The following is an 18,478-nucleotide window of genomic DNA, read 5'->3' as shown; positions in this document are numbered from 1 at the left end:
ATAAAAGTTTTTCTTAAATTATACTTAGGGGAAAAGGTGGGAAAAAACATGTCTTATATGTCTCTCTTTCCAAAACTAAGTCTGAATAAATACATTGCACACAAACAAAAAAATAAAATGTTTTGGGGGTGTGCTACTTTTGTGATTTTTCACTTATCGAGGTGGGTTCTGGTCCCTATTAACTGCGAAAAACAAGGGATCACTGTACATAAATATATAAATACATAAAAAGATACTAATTATTGGAGGATATTACAGATACTTTTCATGTGCCAGTGCATGTGGACGACTACGGCCGTCTAATTTTTCCAACTATAAACACCCACCTATTAGTCTACATGTTTACAATACACAAATATCCCACTCCATTATTCAAACCCGCAAAAACAAATAACCAGAACATCCCATATCACAAATATGTGTCAGAATTGTCACAACACACTTATTGTAGTTCTTATCCACATATCCCTCATCCTTCTGTGGATTCCAAATTCCCTTGAATCTCCACCTATGTCAATGGGTGATCGATCCACAGTGATATCAGAAACACACACGATCCTGATAACTAGCTTTGTGAATGATCCGATGCCTTTTTCTGTGTACATTTACTGAATATAGTCAAGTTTAGTAATTATTGCCCCTACGTCTGTGTGTGGGGTCAAATGAAACTACCCTGGACTGGAACCGCGTTTCCCCTTGGCCTCTGGTTTTGGATGTATGATTTGGTTAATGACGTTTAGGGGGTGGCGTTTGTGAAAGGTCAGTTGCAGTAAAAAAAATAAAAACTTTTTCCCAATTTTAAATTTTGGACCACTGTGAATTTGACACCCCTGGCTTACGTGGTTTCAGTCGATTCGCAGTCGATGATGGTAGAAAGAGCGGTGCCCAAATCCAGTGGCTTTAAGCAGAGGGTTTCTTCTTGGTCAGCTGTCTTGCTCAATATTAACCCTTTACGATATGACAGACCTGGGATATGGATAGAAATCGGAAGGATTGAGACTTCAGACTCTTAAATACTTCTAAACAACACACAAAGAAACAGACACACATACAATGCAAGTTGAACTGACCTGTTTCTGTGAGAATTTTGAACAGGTCAGACAGAGCTCTCTGTTTTTGCTGCAAGATGTGTTTCACCTGGGCAGTCTGTTTCTCTTTTTCCACGGACATGTTGATGGTCAGGTCCTGCAACTCGTTTACATTTTTAAGTATCTCACCTTTCAGGAATAAACACAAACGATTTACACATTTTTTGGGGGTCAACTGAGTGACGGATTCAGCTAAGTCTAAATTTATATACATATTTATATTAGGGCTGTCAAACGATTAAAATTTTTAATCGAGTTAATTACAGCTTAAAAATTAATTAATCGTAATTAATCGCAATTAATCGCAATTCAAATCATCGATAAAATATGCCATATTTTTCTGTAAATTATATATATATTCTGTAAAATAAATTGTTGGAATGGAAAGATAAGACACAAGATGGATATATACAGTGCCTTGCAAAAGTATTCGGCCCCCTTGAATCTTGCAACCTTTCGCCACATTTCAGGCTTCAAACATAAAGATATGAAATTTAATTTTTTTGTCAAGAATCACCAACAAGTGGGACACAATCGTGAAGTGGAACAACATTTATTGGATAATTTAAACTTTTTTAACAAATAAAAAACTGAAAAGTGGGGAGTGCAATATTATTCGGCCCCTTTACTTTCAGTGCAGCAAACTCACTCCAGAAGTTCAGTGAGGATCTCTGAATGATCCAATGTTGTCCTAAATGACCGATGATGATAAATAGAATCCACCTGTGTGTAATCAAGTCTCCGTATAAATGCACCTGCTCTGTGATAGTCTCAGGGTTCTGTTTAAAGTGCAGAGAGCATTATGAAAACCAAGGAACACACCAGGCAGGTCCGAGATACTGTTGTGGAGAAGTTTAAAGCCGGATTTGGATACAAAAAGATTTCCCAAGCTTTAAACATCTCAAGGAGCACTGTGCAAGCCATCATATTGAAATGGAAGGAGCATCAGACCACTGCAAATCTACCAAGACCCGGCCGTCCTTCCAAACTTTCTTCTCAAACAAGGAGAAAACTGATCAGAGATGCAGCCAAGAGGCCCATGATCACTCTGGATGAACTGCAGAGATCTACAGCTGAGGTGGGAGAGTCTGTCCATAGGACAACAATCAGTCGTACACTGCACAAATCTGGCCTTTATGGAAGAGTGGCAAGAAGAAAGCCATTTCTCAAAGATATCCATAAAAAGTCTCGTTTAAAGTTTGCCACAAGCCACCTGGGAGACACACCAAACATGTGGAAGAAGGTGCTCTGGTCAGATGAAACCAAAATTGAACTTTTTGGCCACAATGCAAAACGATATGTTTGGCGTAAAAGCAACACAGCTCATCACCCCGAACACACCATCCCCACTGTCAAACATGGTGGTGGCAGCATCATGGTTTGGGCCTGCTTTTCTTCAGCAGGGACAGGGAAGATGGTTAAAATTGACGGGAAGATGGATGCAGCCAAATACAGGAACATTCTGGAAGAAAACCTGTTGGTATCTGCACAAGACCTGAGACTGGGACGGAGATTTATCTTCCAACAGGACAATGATCCAAAACATAAAGCCAAATCTACAATGGAATGGTTCAAAAATAAACGTATCCAGGTGTTGGAATGGCCAAGTCAAAGTCCAGACCTGAATCCAATCAAGAATCTGTGGAAAAAGCTGAAGACTGCTGTTGACAAACACTCTCCATCCAACCTCACTGAGCTCGAGCTGTTTTGCAAGGAAGAATGGGCAAGAATGTCAGTCTCTCGATGTGCAAAACTGATAGAAACATACCCCCAAGCGACTTGCAGCTGTAATTGGAGCAAAAGGTGGCGCTACAAAGTATTAACGCGAGGGGGCCGAATAATACTGCACGCCCCACTTTTCAGTTTTTTATTTGTTAAAAAAGTTTAAATTATCCAATAAATTTTGTTCCACTTCACAATTGTGTCCCACTTGTTGTTGATTCTTGACAAAAAATTAAAATTTTATATCTTTATGTTTGAAGCCTGAAATGTGGCGAAAGGTTGCAAGGTTCAAGGGGGCCGAATACTTTTGCAAGGCACTGAATATTCAACATATGGTACATAAGGACTGCAGTGGGCATTTCACTCTACTGTCATTTAAATCTGTCTATGCTGTCCTCACTCCGAAGCGTCTACTTTTTCCAAAGCTAGACAGCTAGTGAACGACGCCTTAATAATTAGACTTCTTCCTTTTTCATCTGATTCATTAATAAAATGGCCTCAAACCATTGTCCTCTTTAGACCGTCGTACAACTACAACAAAAAAAAGTACACAAGCATTGCATTAGCAACAACGTTAGCTTAGCACGCTATACAGATTCACTAAACATAAACAAAAAGTGTCTCATACAAAAACATAACATTTCGCTTTACTAACATAATATGTACATTCTTTACAACAACCATACTTACGGACAAATCTTGTCCAAGGATCATGTAAGCACAACATTATCAGCCCGAGACGTCGTGCAGCCATATTGAACTGGACTGAAAACAATAAACCATGTCGCAAAGCGACCACAAGAGTTGCTGTAAAACTTACCAAAAGGCAGAATACTTTCTGAGCGGGACATGTGCGTTAATTGCGTCAAATATTTTAACGTGATTAATTAAAAAAATTAATTACCGCGCGTTAACGCGATAATTTTGACAGCCCTTATTTATATAAAACCTGCATTTTTACCATCATTTGAAATAGAAAGCCTTTACTTTTACTGTACAGAGTACAGTGGGATTTAAAGCTTGAACCCTTGATCTTTATCTGATTTATTGTTGCATTGTCCTCTTTTTATCACATTAATTCAACAAGTTGTTCATTACCTGTCACTCCAACCACTCTGGTATGTCCATTTTTTTCTTTGTTGCTGTTCCAGAAATCACATGTGTATTTGAACCAATCAGAGCTAAAGTGCTGGCCAAAAGTATCGGCACCCCTGCAATTCTGTCAGATAATGCTCAATTTCTCCCAGAAAATGATTGCAATTACAAATGTTTTGGTAGTAATATCTTCATTTATTTTGCTTGCAATAAATACACACAAAAGAGAATGGGAAAAAAAATCATTTTACAAAAAACTCCAAAAATGGGCCAGACAAATATATTGCTACCCTTTTAAAAATCATGTGATGCTTCTCTAATTTGTGTAATTAACAGCACCTGTTACTTACCTGTGGCACATAAGAGGTGGTGGCAATAACTAAATCAGACTTGCAGCCAGCTAAAATGGATTCAAGTTGACTCAACCTCTGTCCTGTGTCCTTGGGTGTACCACATTGAGCACGAAGAAAAGAAAGAAGACCAAAGAACTGTCTGATGACTTGAGATGCAAAATTGTGAAGAAGTATGGGCAATCTCAAGGCTACAAGTCCGTCTTCAAAGACCTGAATCTTCCTGTGTACTGCCGATGGTGGATAAAGAACCTCGACTAACATCCAAAAAAGTTCGAGCTGTCCTGCAGTCCGAGGGTACAACAGGGTCAACCCGTCCTATCCGTCGGCGTCTGAATGAAAAGGGACTCTATGGTAGGATACCCAGGAAGACCCTACTTCTGACCCAGAGACATAAAAAAGCCAGTCTGGAGTATCAAAACTTACCTCAGAAAGCCAAAAAACTTTTGGAAGAATGTTCTCTGGTCAGATGAGACAAAACTAGAGCTTTTTGGGAAAAGGCATAAACATAAACCTTACAGGGAAAAAAAAAAAAACGAGGCCACCAAAGAAAAGAACACAGTCCCCACAGTCAAAGATGGCAGAGGTTCCCTGATGTTTTGGGGTTGCTTTGCTACCTTTGGCACTGGACTGCTTGACCGTGTGCATGGCATTATGAAGTCTGAAGACTACCAACAAATTTTGTAGCATAATGTAGGGGCCAGTGTGAGAAAGCTGGGTCTCCCTCATAGGTCAAGGGTCTCCCAGCAAAACAATTACCCAAAACACACTTCAAAAAGCACTGGAAAATAGTTTGAGAGAAAGCATTGGAGACTTCTAAAGTGGCCAGCAATGAGTCCAGACCTGAAACCCATGGAACACCTGTGGAGAGATCTGAAAATAGCAGTTTGGAGAAGGCACCCTTCAAATCTCAGAGACCTGGAGCAGTTAGCCAAAGAAGAATGGTCTAAAATTCCAGCAGAGCATTGTAAGAAACTCATTGATGGACACCGGAAGCGATTGTTCTCAGTTATTTTGTCAAAAGTTTGTGCTACCAAGTATTAGGCTGAGGGTGCAATACTTCTGTCGGGCCCATTTTTTGAGTTTTGTATAAAATGTCTTTTTACTCTCTTTTGTGTTCTTTAAATCCAAGTAAATTAAATGAAGATATTACTACCAAAGCATTTATAATTGCAATAATTTTCTGGGAAAAATTGAGCATTATCTGACAGAATTGCAGGGGTCCTAATACTTTTGGCCAGCACTGTATCTATCCATGCTGATCACACGTCAGTCTGTCAGCCAACGGAAAACTCGTCATATACAATGAAGCCGCACGGCACAACTACGTAGAATACATAAATAATAATTATCGGTTGAAAAGGATCTTGAAATCATCTTGAAAAGGACGCTCTACGCAAGCACTTTATTTGGCTTGTTGTTAACACTTGTGGATGTAAATCTGACGGTAGTAGATTGTTTTTGTTCTTGGAGATGCATGTTTGGCAGTCTGGCAGGCTTTTTTATCATGGGGTTGTGACAGTTGCCGTGATACTGTTCAAAGCAGCGTTCCGGCCCTGAATCTTCTACCTGAATGGCGTACTGTGCCATTCCGCCCACATTCACTCCCGGTGTCATCGTGTAACAACCAAAATCAAGGTTAAGTCATGATTTTATTTTCTTCCAAAATACCCCAGCCAGGATTAATTTGCATTTGCATTGAAAAAAAGTTTTGAATTCCCATAATTTCCCAAATATAACGCGCACTTTTTCCCCCCAAAATCAACTTGTAAAATCATGGTGCGCATTATAAATGGGTACATGGATGGAGACAGATAAACTTTTTTTTTTTTATTGACACGGCCATGTTGTGTTGAAGAAACGTATGCGGCGATCCGTTGCCGACCATTACGGTACGTGACGTCACCATTTTGTTTCGGTAATACTTCACTCTGATCGGCCGAATGATTTCGTCTGTGTTAAATTCTGCTTTTTTCACGCTTTATAAAGCACAGAATTTGGTTTCTTGAACTCATTTGAGTCAACGTTTATTGCAGCTACGCAACTCGGACCATAACAAACGTAACAACACAGACTTCCTGTGTCCGTCAACTATATCTGTCCCTCGGGAAACTCAAACCCAAATAACAATAGTTCCTATAGTTACTGTCGTGTCGACAGCTATCAGCTCTCTCGGGTTTCCGACTTACGTTCTCAATTTAATTTTACCGTATCAATCCATGGAGGAAACATTTATTCATCATGATGCAAGAAAAGTCACATCTGTTTGGTTTTCTCCTGGATTCTGGTAAGTTCAAGAAGTTATCAGATCATATTACAGTACAGTATAGTACATATGGTTAGTTTACGGTAATGTTTTGAACTACCAATGTGCTATGCTTGTGCTGTGTTTCACCAGTCAATAAAATAACATTTCTGTATCTGTACACGAGCTGATCGCTTGTATTCTTCTATTTAGTGGTGCTAAAATGAGGGTGCACGTTATACACGGGTACAATAATTTTACGTGGTTTTTACAAGTAAATTTGTGGTGCGCGTTATACACGGGTGCGCCTTATATTCGGGAAATTAAGGCACACAGGACATATTAGTAGACCTGTAGGTCTGAAATCGATGTAGATTTACCAGTGAAGTCGTCCAGATCTTCGGTCAGCTCCGGTGCCGGGTGTTTCTTAAGAAGTTGGACACATACTTTCTTCATTTTTCTGGTCAGAACAGGCAGACGTCCTTGCAGACGTTCCGAGTCGACTCCATCTTGACCGTTGCTCTGAAATCCCCAGATCCGCATGAAACCCCGTTCACAAGGGATCTTTCAAAGGAATAGGTAAAGATCCAAACCTGCTGCTCTCCGTTCTTTCCTGGAAGGCTTTGCTCGAGTGCCCGATGAATCTGGTGAATGAGTCCTGCCTCTGATTTGATACTATAATTGTCGTGGGAATTGTTGTTTTTCTGTTCTACGAGAACAGTAAGACAGGGGCCGTTGAGAACCTCCTCAAATTTTTTGACATATTTGAAGAGGGTCCTAAAGCAATATGGACAAAACAAAGTTTCAAGTGAAATTGTCAGAGACAAATGCAGACATTTCAACAGATATCTTACCGATGTGTCTTTTCCACTGACTGCTTGATGGACCAGAAACTAACATCATTCCACTTGGTGATCTTGACAAAATCCTGAGGCAAATTCAGGTTTAAGTCACATTCAAGTATTATTATTGCGGATTATTTCATTATTATGAAGTACCTGAAGATCCTTCTCGATTGGCTGTCTTAGGAGTCTGATTGTGTCCTGAATACAATCTGAAAATTGACTGTAGTATTTGTGTAGGTTCCACAGAAGATGAGACAATGTAGCTGTAAAGTAAGGCAAAGTTATTGGTTTTTGTTTACTCTTAACTATTCAACAACAATTTATTTATGAATAACAATTAATTAATGTTAAGGGGATAACGGCTGTCAAACAAATCATTTTTATAGCACCAAATAAATGACCAGATGCATTCGATCAAGGGCAGACTAGCATTCGGAGATACAGGGGATTTCCCCTGCGGGAGAAATAAGTCTGGTCATAATTCCTAAAGTAAGTGGTGTTTGGTGTCACTACGCATGTGCGAACTGTGACCCTACATATTTTACACGTACACAGTAAAAATAAGTAGTGGGTAAAAAATAAGTAGCAATTGGTGACTGCTGTCAAGCCAACGGACGTTTGTGTTCCAGTGGTCAAATGACTGGATCCTAAAATTAGCGCACTCGCGTCATCCAAGCATTACGGTAAATGCATTCCGACTGAGCGGCAAGGTAGTTGACTTCTGTGTGCTTGCGTTGTTCCAAACTCATAAAAACACTAAAATATATAACGCCACAATTGTCATCATTTAGTAAAGGAAATAAAGTCGCTTAAAACTGCTCCACCTACATGTGCGTTATGTGCGCAGTCACATCATGTACAATATTATGCGATTTCCCTTAGCAACGGGTCCTTTTAGTAGATAGTAGGTTATGGTTCTTATTTTTGTGGCACTGTAAATCCACAAATCTGAATAAATTCTAGCCAAGGTTGGTGAATATTAGTAGTAGACCTCTTGGACTACTTCTATACTCAACCTATGCATTTTTGCTGTAGGCTAGGCCTTTTTGCTGTAACAATATTTGAAAAAATGAAATGAATGTCCTACATGTGAATTTTCGATCTGGTAACAGTTCTAGGTTCTGGTTCTTATTTTTGTGGCACTGTAAATCCGCAAATCTGAATAAATTCTGGCCAAGGTTGGTAAATATTAGTCGTGGAACTCTCTGACTACTCACAAAATCAAAACTGCATTTTCACTGTACCAATATTTAGAAAATTTGAATTAAAAGTTATACATGTGTACGTTACAGTAAATCTAATGGTTTACTCATATTATAGTTTAGTGTATCAATGACCTGATTGGATTAAAATCACTACATGCTTTAAAATCACTACACTGCTCTAATTATTTTGTTCTAGGCTAATTAAGGGCTAAGGTTATTGTTTACTATATGATTTTTGTTAAAAAAAACATCAAAGGACTATTTTTTCCTCTCATCAAGGTACAGGTACTTGTGTTGCCGGTTGGATGGCTTCCAGCACAGTCTATGAAGTGGACCAGTCTTTCAATAACTCCCGGGCCACTGTAACCCAGCCTGCCCCTGATCATGATCCCGATGGAAAAATAAATATGGCTCAGCTTTTTCAAGCTACATTATACAACTTTCAGAAAAATCTCAAATCAAAACTAGTCGATATATGTGCAGTGTATACAGTATTCGAGTCTGTAATTTGGATCCTGTGTGGATGCAATTAGATGAAATGAGTGCTTATAAAATTCTGACCCTAAATTTGCAGGCAATATGTCTGCACGGTGTGACAGAGAAGTGGAAGCTGACCTTGCCCAGCCTGAGTAGGGAGAAGGAGGAGGTGACAATGAAAGCTGAGTAACATGGCCAAGCGTGTATGAAACTCGCCCAGGGTGGAACCATTCATGAAGGCTTCAAGGGTGGAGGACAACGTGGACAAGGAGGGGCTTTCCATCTCATTGCCTAAATAGGACAATAATGGCACTTAACACCAGAATTCACAGTTCTCATATCGATAATTTCATGGTATTTTTAATCAAGCACACAGAATGTGTGTGTGTGTGTGTGTGTGTGTGTGTGTGTGTGTGTGTGTGTGTGTGTGTGTGTGTGTGTGTGTGTGTGTACGTGCCTGGATTGACCATCTGATCTTCCAGATATTTTGCTATGAGTTGGTAAATGGAGAACCAATGCTTAGTGGATTTCTCAGCATGCCGCCTCGCAGCATTGTCCAGACTGCTTGACCAACAGCTGTCAAAGAAGAATGCATTAATGTCCATAGTAATGTTTACAATACAGATACCAACATAATTCATGGGTTGTATAACACATCTTGATGTAAAAACCACTGAATAAAAGCTGGACTTCTGCTGCCTGGCACGGCCAGACTGTATTTTTCAAACACTGAGATAAAAGTCTGGGACCCAGCCCATTAACGGCCTCTCGAGCAGGTACAAAATCAATCGACAAATCAGATTCGTTTATTTGCGTGAGGAATACTTAACGAGCAACGTCACTCTTGCGCGTCGGAAGTAGTCTCCACAACAACACAGATGGTGAACAGGAGAGCCGAGAATATGTTCCAATCCACGGTAAAATCAGTTTTAAATTACCAAAAACACATCGACACGAGTCATTGACAACAGTCTGTCTCGCGCTAGCCATGTTGAATAAACTCCGCTCTCCTCGTATGTTTCCTTCCGCGCAAGTACCTCGTCCTGCCCTCGTCGCTTTACTAACGTCACATCTGCCCGTCGCTGATTGGTCCACTCCGCTGTCTGTTTGCTGTGGCTTGCTCCGCCCTGGAAATTGTATCCGCTGAATGGTGGCCAGACTCAATAGCTGGAACAGCGGTGAGTCTGGTGTACCAGGCAAGGACTTCTAAACTTTTGTGTCATATTCATCTTTAAATCAGAAACATTTCTGAAATGTCTCCAGTATACGACAACAAAAGAATTGAACTTACTGTTCCAATACTAGACTGTACATATACATGACCTGCTGAAAAGCCAATTATACTTCCTACATAGGCTAAAATGGCAGTATTTACTGTATATAAATACATTATATATCTGCTCCATCACACTGGCGTCTGGTTCTCCCCTCATCGAGACAAGGAGCTGCAGTACAGAAGCTGACCACCAATAGAACTCATAGAAAAAAATATTGACTCCAATAATTTAGTTTTCATTCATTCGGTCTTCAGAATGGTTTCAGAAGAACAAAATATACGTTCTGGAGTGGCCAAGTCAAAGTCCAGAAATGAACCCCATTGGGATTCTGTGGCATGACCTAAAGACAGCGATTCATGCCATTCATCCAAGCAATCTTACTGAACTACAGCAGTTTTCTAGAGAAGGATTGGCCAATATTAGTCCTGATCGATGTGCCAGACTGTTCTGCAGCTACAGAAAGCGTCTGGTTGAAGTTATTGGGGGGGGGACACAAAATATTAAATGTGATAGGTTCAGTTACTTATTTTATATTATTTATAAAATATGAAAACCTATCCATGTTTGGGTGGTTTTTAGTTAAAGCAGAAACTCTTTTTTCTTCTGGCTGATTTTGATATGCAGATATTTGACAAATTCCGAAAAGGTTCACTTTTTCATACCACTGTACCTATTTGGAGTCTCCCACCGTGGTAAGATCCAGAGTAGAACAAAGCTCAACCCCTCTCAAAAGAGCAGCAGCACAGACCAAGCTGTGTGTGAAGGTAAGCCAAATGTATCAAGTTGGAACTTGAACCTCCTTAGCTTAGACTGCTTTCATACCAAAGATTTGACAATCCAGGCCCTGAGAGCCAGCCATAAGATGAGTCTTGGACCGGCACCCATCTTAGTTTTCACCCGACCCCCTTGGCCCCTTCCAGAGGTGGGGAACCCATGTGTAGGGTGACAAACATTGCCTCTTTAGGCTTCGCGAGAGAAGGCCTCGCCACCAGGCGCCTGGCAATGAGAACCCCCTTTGTGCCTGCCTCCAGAAGGGAGAGTAACATATATCCATATTTTTGTTCATCATAAACAGTCTTTTGAGTTGTGCTAGGTCTGGTCCGTCTTTTGAGTGCACAAACTACACTACACTACAATAATGTGACAACTCCAGGAGGAAAAAAAAAAAAAAAAAAAACAACCCCAAAATATTATACGTATTACAAACGCATAATAAAACCGATAGGAAGGAAATACTTCTGCTAACATGCAAATGCAGAAAAGGTGCATGATGCAGCAGAAATAAAAATTAAAGGCTTGGATTTCACATGAGTTCTACAAGGTCTTATGAGCATAAAAAAGAAAGTGTATTTAGTCCTACTTTAGCTCCAGTTTGTGCCACTTGATAATAAGCTGTGTGACTTGTGTCATGTTGTTCTGCAGTGAGACTGCACGGCTGGCGTTATTCTCCCAATCCTGAAAAAAAGCAGCAAGAGTATGATGAAAATGAGAAATTCACATCAGATTGCAGGCGATGTTGCACTCGTGAAAAGAATTGCCTAACAACAAAAAGTTGGCAAAAATAAAAAATAAAAATGGTGATGGGACCAGCTGCCGTAGGCCACCTAGCCGTTTTTTTTTTTTTTTTTTTTTAAACAGAGGATCCTGCCCAAATACGTCCAGAAAAAATAATTACGTCTACATCAACACGTTTGTAGAAAAATAAAATGCTTCCACAGCCAACTGCATTCATTCATTTTTAAGTATATTCATAACAATGCGCGAAAAATAATTATCCATAATACACCCATTCTTCGCATGTGTTCTTCAATATGATGAACTGCAAGAATTTGTAAATACATGGAAGCAAAAAGTAATTGTCTAATAATTAGATCTAAATGCAAACTGTGTAAGCAATGGTCTCATGCGTGACATGGGTTTGTCACAGTCAGTTACGTTTCCACAGTTAAATCTTTGGTTATCAGGGTCCGCATGATGGCACCACAAACGCAGAATTCGCACAACTTCACTTTGAATGGAGTTTTAAGAACCCTCGTTTACAATGCCCAAAATAATGTGCGTGTGGATGATAGGCAAAACCATAGAAAGAGTTTGTCTTTTTGTCAAATACCCTGCTACGTGTAGACATGGCCTCAGTGGGAATGAGCTCGTTAAATCTTCCTTGACACTCCGAGAATACGACATATTTCACGCTTGCATTTACATGCTTCAGTCGACATTCAACGATGTTGCTAGTCTGCGTGAAAACAATTTAGTATTCATGCCAGACACTAGTCTGAAACTAGTCTAGGGGGCAGTGCAGTTTTACAAGGCTACAGCCAATGATGCACTTACGTGACAACAACCTCCTGAGCTCTAAAGAAAAAACTCGGGCTGCGTTCCAATCATGGTTTGAGCTGCCCTCGCTCACTTGCCCTAAGCACTTGCAATGACGTCACACTGAGGCCACTTGGAGGGTGGAGGGAAAGTGGGCGGAGGGGGAGCGAAAGACGTAAATGGAACACACCTGCCCACCTTCACTCACAGGCAAGAAAATAATGGAACCACCACAAGGTGTGGGAGTAGCGCTATACTGCCTATTTTAAATCAGTGGCGCCTCCAAAAATTCTTCATATGGGTGGCCAAATGGGGCCACTTAAAACCTTGGGGTGGCACACCAAAAAATAAAAGCCATAATTTCAGGTTTTTACTACGTTGAGGTATTAAACAGGCCAGGAGAAAATGATCAGAAAGACTTCAAGACGCACTTTCTGATATACTTTGTATATTGTATACTATTATATTGTGTTAATGTACATGGTCCATAATAGCTCAGTCAAAATTTTGAGTTCCGCAGCTACTACAATCTACATTATACTGGCGAGTGGGGTGACCAGTGTGGTAGCCAACAAATTCATTGGGGGGAGCCGTGGCCAGGGCTCGCCACCCCCTGGTGGTACCATTATTACACATCGCACAAAATATACTGCGACTCATGACAATAAGCCAGAGAAGTATTCCGCGCTTGATCGCAATATATTGGTACTTGGGAATTATCAGAATTATTAGTTTTGTATCAAATTTTTATTTGGGCATTTCATTATTTATTTAGTTATTTGTCTATACCTTACAATCTGTAAACAGATTTGATGTTCAAATACATTTAACCTATTTGAAGTTTAGTTTCAGTCCCTCCCAACGCCATTTGATTGATAGAAGATTCCTTTCGTTAAAACCAAAATAGAAAAAGGCAAGCGAAATAGAAACATCAATGACAAAAATTGTCATTGTTTTTTCCTTTTATTGACTGACAAAAGTCAATAAAAAGTAACTTTACTCTTTCATATTAATTTCTCTTTATTTTGATTGATTGATTAATTTATTTTATTTTGGCACTCCTGTGATTCCATACGTCCTGTCATAACTGCCACACACAGTCTAATTTTTTAAATTTTTATTTATTAACAACAATGATAAATCTTACAATTCCAAAGGCAGTTTGGTATCACATTCAAAGACCGCGCTGGCTCCTCCATTCATTTTCTTCTTCTCTGGTGGTAAATAGACAGCAGCCAACGGTATTTGAGCTTCATTATCATCACCGCATGGACATATTTTCCGTGTACCACTGCAATGCATTGTGGGATACAGGGAGCTCCGGAGTGACCATCGTTTTTCACTCGATCACTGAGCCCTCTGAGGGTCCATCTCACCAAGTTCACTTCGCTGTTGTGGGAATTGGAACGGCCCTTAAGATGGCGGCGGGGATTCCCCCGGGGGGGCAGTGGATAGGGCAAGTGAGTGAGGGCTCATTTAAACCGCGATTGAAACGCAGCCTCACTCACTCACCTGCTCACTCAAAGCAATGGCGTCCACGTGTTATTTTCTTTTGCATCAAAAGGCACACAAACGCTAACATTATATATATTAAAATAAAAAAATATTATAAAAATATGTACATTGAAGCCAACGTTCCACCATGTATGCTGTTTTGAATGTTTAGGATCAGTGACTGCACATGCCCAAAGTGACGCGTGCTAGTGCTAACATCCTCGGAGTGACAGCGTTCCTTTCATATGGTTGTGGAGCGATCCCCATAATCGTATAGTTCCGCTTTGATTTCTGATTTTAATGCATCACACACCAAGGTTGTGGGATGGATGGGACATGCTGGGGGCGGGGGTGCTCATGGTTCCCTCCTCAAGGCAGGCCCTGCCATTCCTGCACCTTTTTTTAACGCACCACACACATCATACTCCACGGGAGAGCTCCGGCAAAGGGCGGTGGGACGGGCAGCTGGGTTGAAATTCCATGCAGCGGTCCCACTGCCCAAAGTCAAGCTCTCCTATTTTAATGCATACATTGCACTACCCTCCCCACACAATCCCATCACGGCCAGGAACCTGGCAGCCACAGGAATAGGGTGGTAGGTGGGTCCCACACGTTTTCTCTATGGCGTGGCTCCCCGGGCGTGGCCTCCCCTCTGCCTGGGCTGCCGGCCGCGGGAGAGAAGGGGGGTTGGGGCTCCGATCCCATGTCGCCCCGCGGCAGCTCCTTGGCGTTCTCCTGCCTCCGCCTTCCCCATTCTTCTCTGCCTGGGTATCTGCCCTGCGCTGTGCCGCGGGTTGCTGGCTGGACCCCGGTGTATCGGTTGGATGTCGCCTGCTCGCCTGATGGACCCTGCCCTGGTGGGCCGCTGGGGGTCCCGTGGCATGCTGTGCCGATTGGGGGGCTGCGACTGTGGCTCGTGGGCCGGGTGGCCAGACGGGTGTGGGGGCAGGCGTGGGGTTGGTGGTGTGTCCCCTCTACCATCCCTGAGGCCCGGTTGATGGGAGCGCAGGTGGCCCGGGGAACCGCCCCGGATCCCGGGAGGGTGACGATGGCTCTTTTGCTGGGCTGCCTTGCCCATTGGCAGTGTATCAAATACTTGTTCTCTCCACTGTACATCTAGCTGACAATAGCACCAACATATTAATAGTTTGTGTAGGCGTTCAATGTATTTCTTGTTGTTGTTTGTGTTTCTTTTCTTTCCTCTCGTGTTTCTTTTCTTCTGTTCCCCATAACCCCTTTCCTGTTCGCTGCTTGTTCATATTAAACGAGGTATGTTGAATGATCACAATGGGAGTATATCATACTCTCAATGTGAAAGATTAAAACTGTTCAGACCAACCGGGCACTTAGACTTTCATCCCCCGTGTCAAACAGCTGAACAGGACAGTTAAAAAAAAAAAAAAAAAAAAAACACAATCATTGCATTTTGGTGTCACAGCGTCACCATGTTAACGGCCCCTCAGTATGACTGTAAAGTAGCTCACTGCTCATCTCAAGAATAATTCTCTGTATTTACTGTATGTAAAGTACTTTAGGGCAAGTGAAGCAGTTTGAATCATAATGGAATTGAAAGGATTCAGCTTTTTTTTTGTCAACGAGAAACGCGACTTTAGTCTGACTATTTAGGGACGTGTCAATTAAACCCCGGTGGACTACGCAAACACGGTGGCTACTATGTTTTGTTTGCCCTAACTCATTGCGGCTGCAGCACTCTGCTGACAGGAACATTAAACATGATGTAAACAGAACTTACTTGTGCTTTACTCAGTAGTATCTCAAGGCCATTGAGGAACTTTGGCAGTGGACAGGATAAGCTGAAATTCATGATCCTCTCAATCACCACAATCAGCTGTTAAAACAAAATAAACCCAACATATTCAAATTTTGTATTGTCCAACTGGTTATCTTTATTTAACTCATGGGTTTCAAATGTACGGTCGAGCAGGGGTCCAAGCTGGCCCCCTGACTGGGCTCTTTTGCCTGACAGGCACATTGTAGCTCAATCATACTGCCCATGCAAAATCACGTTTATGTTTTGACATGACTGATTGATTGATTCGTTCATTCATTTCCTCCCAATCAAAACGTCGAGCGCCGTCAATGGCAGCCAGAGAGTCAACTTATTTGGCCAAAGATAAACTAGTCTGGGCCACATAAGATCTAATTGCCATAAATGCGGCTCACGAACCAAAATGAGTGATCTAACAGAATTAAAAAAGAACTAAAAAAAGGAAAGCATCGTCCACCTCTATTTTTGAAATTTAGAAAAAAATATAAAATAATAATTATATCTCTGTTTCCGTCAATGTGTGACTTTGGAGAAACATGCCATTAACATCCCATTTTCAGGAAGTGACATCTACATTTTTTGTGTGTATGCAGTTAGTGCTCCACTCTTTCAATACATATTTTTTTACTTAAACACTAATGATTTTCACTGTCTCAGGCAAACAGAGAAACCTTTTTATCCAAGAGCTGTCACCATACTGAAGTTTGCACTGAAATGTCGCTGTGATTGCCAGTGTTGTTAATAACGGCGTTACAATATAACGGCGTTATTTTTTTCAGTAATGAGTAATCTAATCAATTACTTTTCTCATCTTGGCAACGCCGTTACCGTTACTGAGGCGGGAAAGGCGTGCGTTACTATGCGTTACTAAGTTGGTTGAATAAAAAAAAAGTCTGAGAGAAACGGACTCACGGGGACGAGAGCAGAGCAGGAGTGGGGGAGACGCCGCTGCAACCGCGATGCTAGGTGGCTCCAATAATACCTGACTGCAGCCATAGCCGACAAACTACGCCCACATGACACGGTAGATATCATATTATAGAACTAGATGCAAATAACAGACACTGCTGCACTGCCAACATGTTTTAAGGACTACATGCGTTTGTTAAAGCAGTAGACCTCTCAGGAAGGCCCTGATGTAGAGATCCTTCCTAGCGAACCCAAGTAATTTTTTAAAATCTAAAATGCTCCTAAATCGGCAAAATCTTAACTTAAATCTATCTTTAAATGATGAAACAGTTTTAAAACTTACACATGTTTAAAGTAGACAGAAGGGAACTAATGCAATAACGGGAGAAATTTTAACAACTTTAACGATTGATTCACAACTTTAAATGACTTCCACACATAGCAAAGGTTACTAGCTAGTTATCGCAATACCCTTGTGTCTAGTTAAGTGGAGGGTAAAGAATTAGGCTAGGGCCAATTGTCCCCCAAACACTTTAAGCTTCACATTGTGTGACCTGGGTGTGTGGTTTTTTTTTTTTTTTTTTTTTTTTTTTGAGAAAAAAAAATAAATCACTAGTTACTTTGCCAAGTAACTAATTACTCTTACATTCAGGTAACTGAGTTACTAACGCAATTACTTTTTGGGAGAAGTAATTTGTAACTAATTAATTACTTTTTTAAAGTAAAATTAACAACACTGCATGGCACTAAATGCGTTAGTAGACAGCCGCCATCTTAAAGCAGTACTTTTTAGGACGGCTCTGTTGTAGAGAACCTTCCTAGCGAACCTAAGTAACTTTTTATCCAAAATACTTCTAAATCGGCAAAATCTTGACTTGAATCTATCTTTAAATGATGAAACAGTTTTAAAACTTTCATATGTCGAAATTAGAGAGAAAGGAACAAATGCAATAATGGGAGCAATTTTAACAACTTTTTACAGTTGATTCAGGGTAAAGGGTAAATTAGGGTAAAGAATTGGGCTCGGGCCAATTGTACCAAAAACCTTCACAAAAAACTTCACATAGTGTGGCCAATGTTTTTTTTTTTTTTTTTTTTTTTTTTGAGGGAAAAAAAAAAAAAGTAATTATCACCAATTACTTTGCCAAGTAACTAATTACTCTTACATTCAGGTAATTGAGTTACTAACGCAATTACTTTTTGGGAGAAGTAATTTGTAACTATAATTAATTACTTTTTTTCAGTAAGATTAACAACACTGGTGATTGCACTGCTAATGATACAACATTGTCACAGTCACACACATCTCACCAAGTAACAAACAGCCACTTTATAGCATTTTTGCACCTTTACATCAATTTCTATGCAGTAAATCTCCCTTGCACAATCATATCAGGTCAGCCATCTGTATTCTGGTATGAGTACTGTAAATTCTCATTCTCACCGCTACATCACTACTTGCTGCTAGCCACTTCTTCAATTTATTCCCAATCACACTGTAACCTGTGTTTTTTATATTAGTCTTATTGTATTTTGCTTCTGTATTAAGGAATGCACATTTTGCAAAGCTTTAAATCTCATTGTACTCTGTACAATGAGAATACTGGCTTTTTATTTTACTCTATTCTACTCCTGGAGCACCTTGTGTCCGATTTAGGTATTCCAT

The 18,478-nt window shown here is 40.6% G+C and overlaps 1 protein-coding gene across 2 annotated transcripts in view; it reads right to left on the bottom strand.

The window, feature by feature from the left end:
• Positions 1-18,478, bottom strand: part of mdn1 (midasin AAA ATPase 1) — a 218,421-nt gene that overhangs the window by 58,055 nt on the left and 141,888 nt on the right. For both annotated transcript variants that reach the window (XM_057822299.1, XM_057822300.1), the window contains exons 67-76: positions 15,868-15,963; positions 11,665-11,759; positions 9,485-9,603; positions 9,166-9,318; positions 7,499-7,608; positions 7,355-7,428; positions 7,094-7,277; positions 6,881-7,022; positions 1,071-1,217; positions 840-966 (exon numbers count right to left, since the gene is read on the bottom strand). In XM_057822299.1, the coding sequence (XP_057678282.1) occupies positions 840-966; positions 1,071-1,217; positions 6,881-7,022; positions 7,094-7,277; positions 7,355-7,428; positions 7,499-7,608; positions 9,166-9,318; positions 9,485-9,603; positions 11,665-11,759; positions 15,868-15,963 (1,247 nt within the window). The remainder of the gene's footprint in view (positions 1-839; positions 967-1,070; positions 1,218-6,880; positions 7,023-7,093; positions 7,278-7,354; positions 7,429-7,498; positions 7,609-9,165; positions 9,319-9,484; positions 9,604-11,664; positions 11,760-15,867; positions 15,964-18,478) is intronic.

The sequence above is a fragment of the Corythoichthys intestinalis genome, chromosome 19, assembly GCF_030265065.1.
Source record: "Corythoichthys intestinalis isolate RoL2023-P3 chromosome 19, ASM3026506v1, whole genome shotgun sequence".
NCBI lineage: Eukaryota > Metazoa > Chordata > Actinopteri > Syngnathiformes > Syngnathidae > Corythoichthys > Corythoichthys intestinalis.
Note: the sequence above shows the minus strand (reverse complement) of the source record. Positions and strands in the feature narration are given on the sequence as shown.